This window comes from Camelus dromedarius, chromosome 3 (assembly GCF_036321535.1).
Source record: "Camelus dromedarius isolate mCamDro1 chromosome 3, mCamDro1.pat, whole genome shotgun sequence".
Classification (NCBI taxonomy): Eukaryota; Metazoa; Chordata; class Mammalia; order Artiodactyla; family Camelidae; genus Camelus; species Camelus dromedarius.
In genome coordinates this window covers 43339724-43358354 of record NC_087438.1, presented here as the reverse complement: position 1 = coordinate 43358354, position 18631 = coordinate 43339724, and the positions used below count along the sequence as shown (strand labels likewise).

Sequence of the window (18631 nt, the reverse complement as noted above, 5' to 3'; positions counted from 1 at the left end):
AAATCACTGTCTGCCTGAATGAATCTTAAAGGGAGATATTCACTCCTAGTCTCTTGAAAAGATTTAAAGCAAGTAAAGAACACATGGAATCTAGATTGATAGAAATTTTATTCTAAGACTTAAAATTTCATAACTCTTCTTTTTGAAATGTGACCACCATATAACTACTTAAAATGCAAGCAGAGGAAAGTACAGAAATACAACCTATGATATGTATTAACAAAGATAAGATATTTAGTTGTTTTTTGATTTTCCTTTCATTTAATTATTTTTATAAATTTATCTCAAGAGAAGCTGAAAAACTATATAAAACAAAATGAAGCTCAAAAACTGTGGACTAATTTTTGACATTTCCAACAACTTCAGTATATTTTCATATAATTGTGAGTCTCAACCTATCAAGTTAATTCTCTGACTCTGTATTGAAGGTATTATGTTTGGCATGATCAGCCATTTAAGCCATCTGATTGGGCCTGGTCACACCTGTTCTATTTTGGCCAGCTTTTTTATTTGTTTGAATTTAAATGCTATTCAAATGTCCTTTGAAATTTCAATGGTTGGTCATTTCATCCCATATATTGTGTGTTTGGATATTATGGGATTTTTTTTAACACTTTAAGGATAATTGACATATTTGAATTAACCTATGTGATTAAAATTAAGTTTTCTATTTCCCTTCCTTTTGTAGTTCTGAAATAAAAAGTTACTTACTACCTTTCTTTTTAACTTTGGAGAGAATGGAATTTGAAAAAGAGAAAATTTAGGCTGACAGGTTTTTTTTTGGAAAATGCTAATGATACATATTTAAAATATTACTCTTTATTAGTCCATTTTTTCTTAGTTCCTTTGTAATTTATCCTTTATTCCTTCAAATTCAGACTATGAAAAAGGAAATCTAAATTCTTCAGAATGGTTTTCTTTTGTAATAAGATTCCCGGCAGACAGTGGTATTATAGAGATAAAATTCACTGAAAGACTACTGAATTCAATTAAACTCTGAGTGTGGAAGGAAGAAAAGGAAATAAGTTTTTTCAGATGACAGTGTGATAATTGTACTTGTTTTTTGTAATACATATTAAAGCATAAAGGTTTTTAAATGCAGGTAAGTAGAAAGAAGAAACACAAAAAACACTTAAAATACTTGTAAAACCACTGTTAATATTTTGATCTATATATTTCGTCTTTTTTCTGTCTACATAGACACGTGTATATAACAAAATGGTATTATATTGTTTATGATGCTTTGTAGTCAGTTGTCAACACATTGAACATTAAACACTGTCTACAACATTTAGTGGATATGTCACTGTTTATTTAAATTAGTTTTCCACTGTTGAACAATTTTGGCTGGGTCCTAGCTTTTGATCCCTTTCTATTCCACAGTGTTAACCATTTTTGCTACTAAAACTTTGCTGTCTGTAATTATGCCCTTATGCTAAATGAATAGGAATAAAATTTCTGTTTCAAATGGAGTTATATTTTAGTCTTTGAGACATATTGTCGAATTGTTCTCCAGAAAGAATATATGAATGTATTTTCCCACTGACATTATATATATAAGACTGTCATTTCTCTGAACTGAACAATGCTGGGTATTACTATTTTAAAAACAATCTTTAACTATTTTATATTTCTATAAACACAGAGTTTACATTTTATAGAAATGTTTCTGATTGTTGTTTTATTTTGTATTTCTGGAATTGCTGGTGAAGCTGAACATTTAAAAATCATATTCAGTGGCCATTTGTATTACTTTTTTTTTGTTTTCCTCTTCATGACCTGTCTCATTTTTCTGAAGTATTTACATTTTGTTATTGATTTGTATGAACTCTTAATGTATTAAGAATATCAACTCTTTTGCCTATGTTGCAAATATTTTTTCCATGTTATTTATGGTGTTATGATCTATTTTTAAATATTATATAGGAAAACTCAAACTTTTATGCTCTTCATTCATGTAATGTTTAGGAAGATCTAACTCACTCTATGATTATATTTTCAAAAAAATTTCTAATGTAAACTTTAATCTATCTAAAATATGTTTGCCTGCTTTGAGGAAAGGATCTGTATTTATTTTCAAATATTATTGTTTTCCCAGTACCATTCATTTAAAATCCTAACTGGTATTTTTTTTTTTTATCAGAAATTGTCTTTTCAAACAACGAAATATTTTAAATATCTTTTAGTCATACTGGAGACTTCATAAGTAGAGTATGGAAAAATAGAGGACAGTAAGATTTATCCTTGTGTGTTATTGTCATTATTATTTATTTGGAAGACCTTGGAGAGCCAGTGAAAGCCTCGCTGGGAGAAAGCAGTGTGCTCAGAGTGGTAGCACTTTCATGAGAAAGGGAATGGTTGTCAAGATGGCGAGGTGACTAAGGATAGGGAAAAAAATGAGAATTCTAGAGGCATTGAATGAAAATGGTGAGATTCATGCGATAGGCGGGAGGAAGCTGATAGGAAGCTAGTGCCCCACCTTAAGAAAAGGAAGTAACGCCCCACCATGAGAAAGGAGAATCCAAGAGTTCAGTTTTGACCATGCTGTCTTTTAATAGCAAGAATATTTCTACATATGACTGTAATGATTCAGCACTTAATGTTTTCAGAGAAGATTTTTGTGTTCATATTTTTACCACTGAATCTAGAGGAGGAAAAAAAAATGAGAATGTCTTCAGAGGGTCAAATGCATGGAGAATGAAGGTAAAGGAAACAGTCTATCTTAAACTGGACAGAAGAGTGGTGAAACTGGGGAAAGCAGAGGCAGTGGTAAAATTGCAAAACTATTTACATAACTAGATGGTGACTTAATCCTTCAGAGAGATATGGAAAGGGATGATTTGGTGAGCAATAAAGATGCAACAGGGACTAAATGTGAAGCCTGAAATCAGAGTTAAAGACAGAAGGGTAACTGGGAGGGTAGTTAATACTTTTATACATTCTGAGTTAATGCTATAGTGATACATCTAGTCTAAGAGGTGGTTGGCAATAAAAGAGAGGAGAACAAATGAGAAGGCGGAGATAGCCCTGACCTCATGCAGCAAAGAACAGCAACACCTCCTGAATCACTGCTGTTACTCTGGGCACCTGTGTTTAATTTGAAGGCCTCCATCCCTCTTACATTATGAGACCTAATGAGATCATGGCTGGAGGTGGTATGAGTGAACTTTTTGTGGATGAGTTATACATATTTCTGTTTTATCCCATTATGTTGGTGATGAAATCACTGTTGTGCATTGAATCAGAGTTTCACTATGGCTGGCATGCAAGTATTATTCTCAGTACAGGTTTTCCTCTTTACCAAAAATGGTACTAACAGCTTGGGAATCCATGTTCATCTGTGGAAAATAAAACAGAAAGAATTATGAAAATCACTTTAAATCTCCCCTAGAAAATGACCTAGAAAAAAGAACATATAATGTCAGATTTTCAAAATTCAGGATTAAATTGTCATTCTTTAAATAAATTTTAGACTGAATTTTTTAGATTTTGACAAAATATATTTTAAGTCTGAGAAACTGATTGATTAATTAATTGTAATTAATTATAATGTTTCTACCTGTAGGTTTCCCGCTGTAAGTAAAGATAATACAAATAATAATGAACAAAGGCCATTGTGATTTATTTGGCTAACTATATGCTCAAATTTAGGATACTAGTACTCTGACTTTACTAAGGTACCATCTTCCACATACAAAACTGGCACAATGAGCTAAGCTCGTGAAAAGAGTTAGAAATTTGTTCCTAAACTTTCTACTCTCCTGTCTGGATAGTCTCTTCCCCAAGAGCATAAGCATATCCATTTAGGGTAGGTGCATGACTTATAATCATAGATTGAAGAAATCTTCTGACTTCATGCTTGTGATCTAGGTTCTACTATTTGGCAAAGTTAAAAATGAAATTCAGTAGATGGCAATTGATGGGGATCTAGTCCTAGCTCCATCATGGCACTTTTCATGATTTTGGAGAATGGGGTCTTACTTTCTTCTATAAAACACAGTGCCTTGGGTACAGTAGGCATGCAGCATGTATTCATTACATTAAATACAGTAATACATCAGTCAGGACTCTGGTTGGAAACAACACTACTTCAACTTTAGCTAGCTTCTGCACTTAAGAGGATTTATTGGTTTATATACCAAAGCTGAGGGAAGTATAAGAGTGGACCCTTCAGGAATGGCTAGAATCAAGGACTCAAATACCTTCAGGACTCTGTAGCTCCTTTGCATTCTTTCAGATCAGCTAATTCCACTTGACAAGGACATGGCCACTTTATATACCTTTGTGACCAGAGAGGAAAGGGTTCCTTTTGCTCTCACTGAGATATAAAAATTCTAAGGCCAAACTCTTGTTGGTCTGATTTGGATCATGATTCACATCATTGGACCAATTAATGTACCCAATAGAGTGAGTCCTGCAGAAGTATTACACACACAGACGTACTTGTGCACACACATACACAACCCTGAAATTATATATATGAAAGTTTATTGATGAATTTAGGCAAAAGGAGTGGTATACCTACAAACGTGAGACATGTTCATTTATTAAGACATTTCAGTTTCTTCCACATTAGCTGTGTAGAAGCTGTTTACAAGACTAAAGGGGCCAAAGCAAGGAATTTCCATTTTCAGGGAGCTGGCTCAGGGCTCTGCTCTTGCTGCAGGGTTTTTAAGACTCCTGTCTTTAGGATGGATACCTGGGCTATCTCTATCCCTACAAGGACAGTAAAGTCATCCATCTTATACAGAGCCTGATGTTTATTTCTGGGAATCAGAAAACAAATCCATAGCTCCTGTAGTGTGGCTTTGTCACAAAATTCTCAATTGTAGGAGAGCCTGTCTCAATGTAGTAATAAAAATAGCTACTGTTTCTTGTTTGTTATGTGTCAGACACTGTTGCAAGCTTACCAGCAGTGTGCTGAAGCTGTCTAGGACCGGCTCCTCAGACCACTTTAACTAGTGTATCTTCTCTTCTTCATGTTCAATATGTCAAGGTGATAGCTTGAAATTGGCCATAGTGAAGTATTTATACCATAAAAATTGGCAAATGCAACAGATCAGAATTCCCTCACTCCCATGAGGAGCCAGTTGTTAAACATTTACCAGCACATGACTATGAACTTCATATATGTTACCTTGCTTATCCTCATGACAATCTCATGATTGATATTGTTATCATTTTAGACATTAATTTAAAAAAGGAGAAAAAGAAGCTTAAAAACATAGTGCATTGCTTACTTGAACCTGGGTTCTGCCTGCTCCAAAGTCCATACGCTACACTCTAGAAGGCAGCTGGCAGTGAGTTACCTCTTCCTTAAAAGATCTTCCATTTGTCATTTGTCACATCAACAGACACTGAAATGTTGGCTCTTCTGGGAAGAGGAGATAGTCCACTGATATCTGCCTTCACTCAGCTGCAATCTCTGGCTGCACTGAGGAAATGCTTTTCTGTGTTTCTTCCACTTCTTGCTGCAGGTGGTTCATTGGGGACTGGTTGGAATGTAGCAAGACTTGTGATGGTGGCATGCGCACAAGGGCAGTGCTCTGCATCAGGAAGATTGGACCCTCCGAGGAGGAGACACTGGACTACAGTGGTTGTTTAACACATCGGCCTATTGAAAAAGAGCCCTGCAACAACCAGTCATGTCCACCTCAGTGGGTGGCTCTGGACTGGTCAGAAGTAAGGAAATCTGAGGCTGTATGTTTTGAGATGTCTTAACTATCAATACCAAAGCATTTAATATTAAGGACACCTGAGCATGTGAGCATCTTAGAACTCAACAAGTAAGGACTGCATAACAGTGAATTTGGCCATGTTATATTTTATTGCTAATTGTCAGTGAGTAAGGTTTTTTTGGGTCAGGGAAATCAATTAGAAACTAGTCACCAATTTGATTGAAAACAAGCATAAAGTGAATTTGAGAGAATATTATAGTGAGTACTCCTATAAGAGGTTTTTCTCCTTTGCTTTTCTTGAACAGCATTATAGGCTCAGAATTAGTGATATATTGTATCTTTTTTCCCAAGTAATGTTCCAGCTTAACTATAGAACTTTTGGATATGAGTTTGTTAATGTATTATCACGTGTTATTTATCTATATATGTTTTAATTACCTCTGTTGTGTCTGGGGAAGAAACTTGGAGTTGTGGGTTATAACATATCAAAGAGTCAAAATCAGATTTTATCATTACCTCACTTACATGATCAGTGAGGAAGATCTGACTCAGATAATGTTTTTCTGGCATACATATATATTAAAAAGCCTAATATAATCCCAAGGCCTCAGAAAAATGGCCTTATGAAAAAAATGAGGTAGGAGGTAAATTCTTGACTCCTCATTCTGCATGAGACATACACAAACACACACTATATCGTTCTTCACATTTCCCGAAGAAGACCTGAAACCTTCTGTAGTGTTGGTTACTGTTAGAAAGAATGAGTACCTGGATATATAACTACAGGTCATTCTTCCAAGTAGCAAAACAGGATGCATTTCCTGCTGGAAACATTGTGGTACTTGCTTTAGGTATTTCCTGTAGACCTCATAAGTTTGTCAAAAACTAAACAAAAACCAAATTAAACATTGTTCTTTAGGAAACTCTGGATGTAACTTTTCTCCCTTGTGAATCTTTCTGTCTGAATAGCCTTATTTTGCTAGAGGCATGAGGCTAAAAGAGGGAGTGTGTTTAAGATGGTGCATGGAAATGGAGCTTCTGCCCAGTTGTGGTTATCCATGGAATCTTTGGCAGGAATTGGGAGTGTTCTCCCAAGTTTCCTGGCCATAGTCCAGCTTCAGTAATTACATTCTGCCTACCTCACTTTTATTTGTGTTTCAATCAAATGTAGAGATATTCTTGGTATTATCACTCAGTGGTTATGAAAAACAATATGAACTCTTCTGTTCCCTAACAGTGGGTGTATTAGCTCCTAAATTCACTTGGAAGATAAAATCCATTGATAAAGAATAGACATTTTACATAATTGTACACGTTAGTAGTTATTTTACTTGCAGTTCAGTGCCCATGACCCTTACAGAAGTCCATAAGTAGTCTTTGATAATGATGACAATGTTGTTATTGGAAAATCATAATGGGAGACCTGATGATTGACTGCAGCATTTTTAGGATTTCAGCCCAAGTCAGTAAGTATAATTGGGTGCTTACTAAACACACTGGGATAGGCACTATGGAAAATACAAAAGAACCTTATAAGTTTGGGAACATAAGAACTATCCAGGAAACAGCTAAAGCATAACGTAAGACAGCGTTTAATAAAATGGTGGATTGTGAGGTATAAATGTGTAAGTAATACAGAAATTCAGAGCTGAGAAGGTCACAATAGACTGGAGTAAGATCAGAAGGCTTTTTAGTTGATGGATTTGAACTGAATGTTGTAGGAATATAAGATTTGAAGTAGGGAAGAGAATAGGGAAGCTAGAGAAGTATTCCCCATAAGAGAAACAACGGAACAGAAACAAAGTTCTTGTGAAAATAGGGTGGGAGAAAAGGGTTTGTTTTAAAGAATAAATTGAAGATAAGATTGAATAAAGTAGTGATAGTTAACAAGGAGGCTTGAATATAAAACCCTATACCACATCATCTTTCTACAAAAAGTGGAGAAAAATAGACAAGTTCAAAAAGAGAAACTAGAAAAAATTTGTGCCAACCACTAAAACACTAAAACTTCATGTGCAGACTCATTTCACATTGGTCTCTTGACCTACATTTTTCTGTATCATTGTATTTTTATTTTAACATAAAACACCAAATATATATTGCCTTGAGAAATAGATGATGTATATTATTATATGTTTCCGTTCCATATATCATTTTCAGATTTTCTTCCTAATTCAATCTCATACAGGTTGTTGTTATCCTACTTTTAGCATTTGGATTCTTTTTAAAAAACTTTTTTATTGATGTGTAATTGATTTATAATTGTTAGTTTCTGGTGTACAGCCAAGTGATTCAGATACATATTCTTTTTTGGATTCTTTTCCATTATAGGTCATTACAGCATAATTGAATATAGTTCCCTGTGCTATACAGTAGGACCTGATTTATCTATTTTATATAAAGTAGTTTGTAACTGTTAACCCCAAACTCCTAATTTATCCCTCTTCTGCCTTTCCCTTTTGGTAACCATCAGTTTGTTTTTGATGTGAGTCTGTTTCTGTTTTGTAAATAAGTTCATTTGTATCATTTTTTTAGATTCCACATATAAGTGATATCATATGGAATTTGTCTTTCTCTGTCTGACTTACTTCACTTAGTATGATAGTCTCAAGGCCCATTCATGTTGCTACAGATAGCATTTTGATTCTTATCTATCCAGGCTTAGAAGTGACTTGCTCAAATGGCTCTCTGAGGCTCTTAGGCTCTCCTGGAAGCTGCCTCAGGAGATATGTACAAACTAAGGGGACTTTTAATCACATTTCTGCTATCTTCATTGAGAGAGCTGAGTCAAAGCTTAGGGGAAGGAAGTGGAGATGAGGGCATGGAGTAAACATGTTAGGACTATCACCTCAAAAAAAAAAATTAGTGGATGTTGTCTCTCCACAAACAATGCAGGAAGACTCTTCTGGGGTAAGCATGAGTCAAGAAATGCTGCCGTCACTGTCTCAGACATTCTAGTTAGATATCATCTGTACCATCGTCTTCATCCTTTGTTCAGGAGGAAAGAGATGATTATTGTCCCATACAATTTCTCCTGTTTATTTTCCAAAGGAGAGGGTGTGCTCTCACACTTCCAGTTACTTACTTCACCACAAAGTCCACCGCTTCTCTAGATGAGTTAAAAATCAGTAAAAGTAAATAGCATTAATTGAAATAAATGTCTGAGTAGCTATGGAGAGCAAAGTGAGAACAAGGACCCTGTTCTTCCCAGAGGGATAGAAGCTCTCCTTCTAATGAAAAGAGGAGGTCCCAGCAGAAGAGCAGACAGTGTGCAGCCTCTTTCAGTTAACTTTTACAAAGATATTTCACACAATATCTTTTTGACACACCCATGAAAACTTGCCTCCTCTTTCTACCCCATTCACACTTCCAACTATCTGCTGTCTGAGCTCTGTTAATCAAAAGGTGAGGTTCAACTGGCGAAAACATGTTGCAGCAAGAGGAATGTACCCTCTGACCTTTTTCTTTTCTTTGCCGGTTGCTCTAACATAAAATTTCTATTGTTGCAAAGCCAGGAACTGTTTTCATTTTCCCCATCAGTGAAACTCACCCTGTGCTTATGGCAAAAAAAAAAAAAAAAAAAAGAGAGAGAGCGAGCCAAATTAACTTGGTGGAAAATGGGTCTTTTGCTGTCTTTTGTGAAACCAGCGAAGCCACAGCTTTCCCATTTCCTACAATCTAGTCTCACTCTTGGGATCACCCTTGCTATGGCTTTCTGTTTTTGCCCTCTCTTGGCATGTGACTCTTAAAGCATTGCCGCGCACTATAGATGAGCTCCAGCAATCCTTAGCAATTCTTTTGATGTACCGGAATGGCTTCTTTTGACTCCCACAGAGTACCCATTGGAAAAGATCTGTTTCTTGTACTTACCCTTGGACAAGTGGATAACTGGCATCATACTCAGTTGAGTTTGTGCTTAACATTTAGGTAGCATTCCTGAAGAAGGATGGGGGCAGAAATGTACCTACCGGGGACTGAGCTTTGTTTTAGTAGGCAATTGTGCTACCACCTTGTTTACTCCTGGGTTCTACTCTGGTACCATAACTAGGTGAATTAAACCCCTCTCTCCAGAAAGAATTCAGTCTAACCCCAAAATGTTAATATTCCTATCCTTTACAAATGAGAGCCAAATTGTTTTCCCTGGTGTGGTTTCAAATACTTTTTTTCTGCAAAATATGTTTTTGCTTCTTAATCATAGAGCATTAAAGTACACGTGTATCTCTAATAAAAATTACCTCCTATATCCCACTGAAATGAGAACAACAAATGAATGGTTTGGTCAGGCTTTAAAGAATTTTAAGATTCTGATTATACAAATAAAAGAAAAATAAATATTTATCTGCAATAAGGAGCAATAGTGAAAAATAATTTTACTAAAGAATGACTATTTCCTGAAATAATATCTTCCACCCACCTACCTAGTGGTTTACTATGAGTATGAATTGAGTGGATTTTTGTGTTTATAACTGTATTTTAATCTAAAGAATGACTTTTTATTACTGAACTAAGTATTCAATTTCTAATTATTTCTAAGAATTTTACTGCAAACTCAAAAATTCTGCAAAAATATATCCTTTACATGGGTATAGACTAATGATTATCTCTGAAGAATGCTCTGAAGCCTTCATGATTAATTTAATGCCTATTAGTCATATAAATAATCATAGTTATGCCTTGCTTTTCTGGAATTTTTTTTAAGATAACTAAATAAAACTGTGGCTATCAGATAGGTAAACATTTATTTATCAGAAGGCTAAAGAGAGGCAAAGATGAAAGGTAGGCTAAATAAAGCAGAGGGAAGAAGTAAAAATAAAAACAAGCTGAGGGCTGTCCCTGCTTGAACACCTCTGACATAAGGTCAGAATTTGCAGGGTAGAGTTCTACTCAGAACTAGGCTGGTCTGAGGGGCATCCTTGTGCCTTTACTATTTTTTGCAAGAAATTTCTAAGCATTTAATTTTACAGTCACCCTTAAGAAGTGCAATATTTGCAGAGACCAGAGCTGAGATTCCAACTATTGACATGTAATACTTGTGGCTAAATCTGCAGGGCTCATGGCTGGTGTATTCATTGAATCTGAATGTGGCAGAAATGTCGTTTTCAGTCATTTACTATTTTGAGAATCCAGTTGATTATCTCTCTACTTCCAGTGCCGTAGGATAGAATATTCCTGGCTTATTTAGTGGAGCTTGGCCTTTAATTTTCTAAAATTATTTCTTGCTAGTAGAAGATGTCACTATATGTTCGGCTTTGCATGTAACTTCACATTGTCCCACAGAGGATTTGTGTCTTTTTAGATTTGTCTTTCAGAGCATTACCTTTTACAGAGCTGCCATCTGAGTTTCTCTGTACTTCTTAGTGCTTCAGTTTCCCACTAGTAAAATGGGTGTGAAAACAGCACCAGTGAAGTTTCCATGAAGATTAGGTAGATTATGACATGCAAGGACTTAGAACACCGTCTGACACATAGTAAACATTACTGTTGCTTTCTCTTTTTATTCTTCTCCGTATTATTATCAGTCTTTTTTTGTTTTGTCTTGTCTTTGGCCCCCTGGGGACTTCTCAGACACGAATGAATTGTCTGTCTTTGCATTGTCTGCCTCCCCTAATTGTAAAAGTTTTCAGGACTTTGGTATAGGCTCTTAGGAAAGACTGCTAGATATTAACACAGTCTTCAAATAACAGCAGAAGCTACTTGCTACTGGAAAAAGGTGTTAAAATAAGCAAGAGACATATGTCCCAGGCTTTACTATACATACATGTGCTTTTAAAATGTGAAGGGGGTAAGAAAGTGGCACAAGTGCATTTTCAATAAATGTTCCCAATGTAGAAAAATTAGCCTCAAAATACTAAAACTGAATTCCCTATATATCCTGTGTGTTTCTGCCCATATCCCTAAAGTCTGAGGTACTCTTCTATCCTCTTGTACTTTACCTCATTTGTTTTTCATAATAATACTTCTTATGTATTCTCAAGACTGTTTTTGTCAATGCTAAGAGCTAAAGTGTGGATGGGAAGGCTTAGGATTTAGTTCCAGCTCTACCACTTGCTATCTGTTTAACCTTAGATTAAGTTGCTTAAACTTTCCTCATCGGTAACAACACTAAAAGCTTGTATCAAAATAATTTATTGAAAGCGTTCTGTGAACTATCAAGCTCTAATGGAATATAAGGTAGTAGTGTTGTTATTATAATCAATAATAATATTAAGCATTAAGAAAGTGACAGAAATCCTTTAAGGCTGTGTCTTCTAACATTGGTGGACAGTGGAAGAGATTTAGTGTGAATTTAAGAGGACCAGACACAAGTGGAGCAAACTCAAAAGACTCGAATCAGTGTTTTATTCATTCTACGGAATGCATGATTGCAAAATAAGATTGCACGTCTTGACTTCTTGAACCATAAAATGACAGTGTGGTTGTGAGGATTAAATGAGATAATATATGCAAAGTACAAAGTGTATTGCCCAACAGCCAGGAAACACTCAGGAGTTAGCATGAGGTCTGCCATTTAATCACTGCATGACTTTCTACCAGTCACTTTACTCTCAGGTTGTTTCTTCATTTTAAAAACAGAATAATAATTGTCATCTCACAGAACTTTTGTGAGGCCTATGTGAACTACGGCCCACAGCACAACACTCTGTGTCTACAGTATTTCTTGGATGGCCGCTGCTGTCATCATCCTTATTAGCAGCAGCAGCAGAGAAAACTGGAGGGCTTCAGCCAGCTACCATGTTAAACAGGTGCCTCTGGAACAGAGCACTCCAATTAACTTGAAAAAGAGGTCAATCATTGACTTCATGATATAGGGAGAAGCGTCTTTCCCTCGGTATGAAGAACAGACTGGTCCAACTGAAGAATAGTCAGACACTAGCTTGCTTCACAAAAACAACTCCTCATGGTCTACTAGTAACATAAGTATTCTTTTCAGAAGACTGTACCTAGCAAGTAATAAACCAAGAATTCCATGTTCCAAAAATTAGCAGAATCTTTTCACCGCTGAATATGGCCAAGGATAAGGAGGAATTGAGGAATAAACCTACCCACAATCAAAGAAAATATGCTGCCAAGAAAAGCAAACTTTGGATTTAGCTCTTAAAGACTTCAGGGAAAAAGTAAAAGTTCTGCTTAAGAACTTAAGGAATCTTCATATCTGAACGACTTTGCCTAGAATTTAGTGTGTGTGTATGTTGTATATCCAAACACATATTTACTTGAAGAAAGACTTTCCTCAAATTTTCCTCCTTAGACTGTTGTTATTCATTAGTATTTCTTTTATTTACAGTGCACTCCCAAATGTGGCCCAGGATTCAAGCATCGGATTGTTCTGTGCAAGAGCAGTGACCTTTCTAAAACATTCCCAGCAGCACAGTGTTCGGAGGAGAGCAAACCCCCAGTCCGCATCCGCTGTAGCTTGGGCCGCTGCCCTCCCCCTCGCTGGGTGACAGGAGACTGGGGCCAGGTAAGGCAGCTGGATGGTGGGGTCCTGCTGAAGCAGCACCTTGAGACACTTGAGGTTCCTGATTGGGTCGTTGCAGGGGCTCAGGAGATGAGTAACAACGCACAGAAATCCAGGTGTGTGATGTGAGTGTGATTCAGTGTACAGGCAGCCCCAGTCACACACAGACACCTAGCCACGTTTCTCCCACACCTACACACTTCCCACTGTCACCTTCTCCTTGGATCCTAACATTTTAACTTAAAATTAAAAGAGAAATAGTTTAGATGCCCAGAGATTTGAACAAGCTACCAAAACTTTGGATTCTAGTGCCAACTCTCTCCACTAATTTAAGAACGAATCAGTTAATACTGTTGTCTTAATTTTCCCACTTGCAAAATAACTCCTCTTAACCTCATAGAAAATATGTGAGGTTTTAATTAGCTTGATAATGACTGACAATCTTTGAAATAGTATTAGTATTTATTCTTTAGTGGATTTATCTGATGGAGACTATGAATGGGGAAACAGTATATAGGGCTTTTGGTATGTATTTTTGTATTGATTGTAATCATTTCTATTTTATGTTCCAATTCCTATTTTTTCTTTCTTCTTTCTCACATTTAAATTGTGTTATCTTTCTGAAGGTCACCTTAAATTCCTTTCAAAGCAAATTGATGTATTTGGATAGAAGGAAAATTAAGTATTGTTCTTTTGAATGTCAAAAATCAAATCTATTAGGTTATATTAAAAAATAATGCTCCAGAAAGTAAATTTCTAGGCAATCAATACTCTTTCCCTGTGGATTTATAATTAAACTTGTAGATGGCCATTTTTAAATATGAGACCCAAATAAATCATAGTGGTATATAACTACACCAGCATGATTTTGTTTGTGCTCTGAGCCTGCCATTACTTATTAAAAATGGCATTTCATAGAACTAGTTACCAAAACTATGGCCAAAATTCAGTATTGCTAGAGTTAGCAGTATCCACAGAGCTTTTAGGGGAGCAGGCAAAGATTTTGAATCTCCACGAGGGTAAATAAATATACTTGCTCTGTGCTCAGCCCTGTGGGGGAAACAAAAGAAGTGTGATCATAAAACAATGAACATTTGCATTTGTATAACAAATAGGTAATAATTTGCTTTTGTTTAACAGTATTTAGTTTAATTTACAAAGTGCTTAAGTGGAATATATATACATCATAAGCTTAAATAAACACTGAATGTAATTACCTCCCTGTAGAAGTGTGACCATTTCATAATTTATAATTATTATGCTATTAAGGAATCAGTACAGACATGCTCTCATAATTTTTATTTAAACCAGATAGGAATTTCCTTTTTTATATATTCTTTGTTGCAATGCACTCTTATATAAAGATCATTTAAAAGTTTTTGCATATTCATAATTTCACCAAATTTACAGTTATGAATTTGAGATTGTTCCTAATGTTGTCAAGTCCTTTTCTTCTCATCTATATTTTCAATTCAGTTTTCTAAAATTGAAATTAATCAGTGAAAATACATTTTCAAAGATGCTTTAATACATCTCTAAGGTGCACTTATTTGTCATTCTGTACTTAGAAACTTAAAAATAAAAGTGTCTGTGAATATCCTTGCAAGTCCTAAGTGCTTTGAAAGTTGTTGCAAATAAATTCAACAGAGCCTCGGTCTGTTTACGTTGTAAACATCACCATCACCTGTCTTCCCACCATTAGCTCCTCATCCCTTTAATCCCAAATCTCACAGGCTTTCTGGTATTCTGGGCACCGGGCCCAAAGAATAGATGCAACTTCATTCTTCAGCCTGGACAGCGGATCGGTCCCAGCTGAAACTAAGCCCCTCACACAGTAACTTCAATTCTAAAGTATCTGAATCCACACGTAGATGAAAAAGGAGAGGGAGACATGCTAACTGGCTGACACCGGACCTCTTCTCAGATTTGTGTGACTTTCACTGCCTTACAAAACTCAAGATACTTACTTAAACTCTTTTTTTTTCTTAACTGACCCCATCACCAGGCCCCACAGCAGTCACTGCTGTTATACTGAACTAGGATTTTCTTCATTTTCAGAGCACTCCAGTAGACCTTCAGGTGGTTTTCCCACAAACCTGTGATAAATAGGGAGCAATAGTGGAGTCCCAGCCCCAGAATCTCTGATTATTTCTACTTTGTCATAAAGATTTCCTCATTATACTCCTGTTAAAGTTCACCAGCACTGCTTGGAACTGTTGGAATAATAGCCCAGGAAGTCTCCATCTGTTGTCTTCTGGAAATTCTACTGCTTCCATTTTCTAGAGCAATAACATGATCCTTGAATTTAGTAGAATGACCTAATCATATACCTCTCCAAGATGAGCTACATACAGGCTTTAAAAATTAACATATATGGTATTTGAAATAACATAGTATCTTTTTTACCTCCTGAAAATTGTTGAGATCAGTATTTTGTTTCTCCCTGTCTTTCGGTGTAGTGTTCTGCTCACTGTGGCCTTGGACAGCAAATGCGGACTGTGCAATGTCTCTCCTACACTGGACAAGCATCGAGTGACTGTCCGGAAACTACTCGGCCTCCATCAATGCAGCAGTGTGAAAGCAAATGTGACAGCACCCCCATTTCCAATGCTGAAGGTGAGTTTCCTGTAGAGAAGGGGCCCGTGGTCTCTGGTGACTCACCTATGCTGATTCCCAGAGTTCGAAGAGCCCCATCAAACCACCTTTGTAGTGTGCTTGTACGGGGCATTTGTGAAAGCCACATATGTATGGATATGTAATCAGGAAACCGAAGTGTTTTTCCTGACTCTTCCACTGACTATATGACCTTGTTAAGTCACTTAAGCTTTCCAGAGCTAAGTTTACCTATCTCTGTAATGAGAGATTGCAGTGGATAATCTCAAAGCTTCCATCCAACCTAACATTCTATGTTTAACTTGTGCTAGAAATACAGAGATGATTTCTAATGAACCAAGCTTAAAAGTAAAAACTTGTTTCTTTTTGGCTGTAACAATGGATCTCTACCATTGTGAAGATTAAAATTCATGCTTGTTATACATATAATGAAAGCATATGTTTGAAACTACTTATGGTTCAAATGTTAATTTTCTCATTGTAGAAAAGTAGAAAAATATGATTATACAGTTGTTCATATAGGCAGACAAAAGTCTTCAGACTTTGAAATTTTTCTCTTTTATATATGAGGAAATCCTTTTATTAGCAGATGCATGCCCAAACCCTGAATTTTCTTATATCTTATTTAAACAGACGTACTTTGTTTATTCAGTTAAGCATTCATTTGAAATTTCCTGAATGCCACTATATGCAAGGCACTGTGTAACAGAACCTACGGGGAGTGTAGAGACAAATATGGCATAGCCAGGAAGTTCAGACTGCTTTCTCATTTGACGATAGAGCCATGATCAAATACACGAACATCTGAAGTCACAAATTTTAATTATGTAAGAAATCCAGCCATAAGGCTCTGCTTAAAAAAACAACAAAACCAAAAATAAAAAGCTATGCTGAAAAAAAAAAAAAAAGCTATGCTGAATATAATTTGTTAGTATTTTTCAAATGAAAGTGATATGCTCACAAATCTATTAAAAAAGACTGTTCCTTTTGACCAGATTTATCCAGTTTGAGGAATTTTTTTAAATCCTGTTTTTTAATATTTAAAATCCTATTTTTAAATTTTATTTTAGGAAGAGCAGTCATCTTCTATGACAGGAGGCAGACCACTTGCATCTTTGCATCTTTCCTAGTGGTCTGGTTTTGATATCTGAGCCTCAACACAGTATACTTACTGTGAAATTTACTCTTTCAAAGAAGTATAGCCTTACCCTGCTTTAATTCAAAATCACAATTTTAATTTGCGAAATCTCTGGCCCTAGTGCCAGTTTGGTAAGGGACATTCTAAAAATCTAGCTCTCCTTCTCTTGAGAAGGGCTCGAAATCTATGACAAGCAGAAGTATTTTTCATAGCAAAACTATTTCCTGTAAATAATCTAAATTTTAAAATCTCTTTTCTATAAGACTTGCAGCAAACAATTTTCACCTATTGTAAATTATTGGCAATCAGTCACATGGGTTTGGGAGTCTGTTTTTCAGGGTTGAAAGATTAAAAGTTCAAGGGGAAGAGAGGATACAACTATCACATTAAACTAAGTTGAGTATTATGGTGGGCCCTTTATAGTCATTATCCATTTTACATACCTTATGTACATAAATATCTGTGTGTGTTGTATAATCATGATCACAACTTTGTGAGAGTTGGTATAAGCAATGCGGAGACCGAGGCACAGGGTAGTCACTTGCCCGTGTGACGAGCCTAGGGAGTCATGGAGTCAGGATTTGAACCTAGATTTGGAAGAGCCCTAGGGCATGTTATTTTCAACTACATTTATACTCTATTCATAATTCACTCTTTAAAATCAGGTATTTTAACATGAAAACAGAGCTTCTGATTATGAAATACAGAAACTTCTGGCATGACTGTCAGCCTGAGTCAAAAGATTAACCATTGCTGAAAGAATTGGCTTTTTGACATGCCCACAATAATGTCTGTTGAAGTTATGTTTGTTACTTCATTTTAGGCCATTTTAATAATTTCTCCAGAAGCTTCTCTATAGTGGGTAATTGTCATACATAAGCTTTGCAGCTTAAGATGTAATGCTGTTTTTAGAGTGGGCAGAATATCATTTGCACCTGCACTTATTTCTGCCTTAAAGAAATTTCTTAAAATGGATAGGTGTTAATCTGATGTTTCTTGTATTATTTGGAGAAATACCTCATACTCATTTCTGCCTGGCCAAATCACCTTTTATTAATAATAATCTGAAGTAAGCAGTTAGAATATTTTTAGCCTTCTCAGTAAAGGAGGAAATTTTTAGGAAATTATTAATCCTGCAAGGTATGACTAATCTTAGAATTGTTATTCTCTAAAGCTGTTGACTCATTTAAAGCAGGATCACTTTCTTTTACAAAATTAGAATTAAAGTACAAACAGCATATCTGTTGTAACTTGTTTTGTGCTCTCTTTAGCTTCCCAATAGCATATATTGAATATATTTAAATATCTGAAACTCTGTTCATTTCATCAGAACCTAATTATTTAATGTTTGCTATTGCCAGCTTCTGCCACTTATTATGAAAAATCCAAATATATTACAAGTTCATAATCTTACAGGGAAGATACTTCTGTTTTAAAAAAGCACAGTGGGATGTATTAAGTTCAGCAGTTTATGAAGTGCTAAGAGTGTTCAAATAAAGGACTAATGACAACCTTTTGGATTAAGGCAAGCTTCATAGACTAAATGGTCTGTGAGCCAGCCGTAGTGCGTAGTTGGAAAAACCCAGCATGTACCCTGAGAAAGAGGATGAAACAATTGATTTGAATCATAACTTGTCATCCATAGGAATATGAAATGGGCAGATAACATGAATTTCAAAAGAGAAGGGGCTCTTGCATGAAAGTAATGTGAGAGTGACCTGAGAGGGCTTCTGGAAGTCAGAT

At 35.8% G+C, this 18631-nt stretch overlaps 1 protein-coding gene across 1 annotated transcript in view; it reads left to right on the top strand.

Moving 5' to 3' along the window:
• The window catches only part of ADAMTS6 (ADAM metallopeptidase with thrombospondin type 1 motif 6), a 261676-nt gene that overhangs the window by 229111 nt on the left and 13934 nt on the right, over window positions 1-18631 (top strand). The window contains exons 22-24 of the mRNA XM_010974920.3: window positions 5478-5682; window positions 12964-13140; window positions 15597-15753. Of these exons, the coding sequence (XP_010973222.1) occupies window positions 5478-5682; window positions 12964-13140; window positions 15597-15753 (539 nt within the window). The remainder of the gene's footprint in view (window positions 1-5477; window positions 5683-12963; window positions 13141-15596; window positions 15754-18631) is intronic.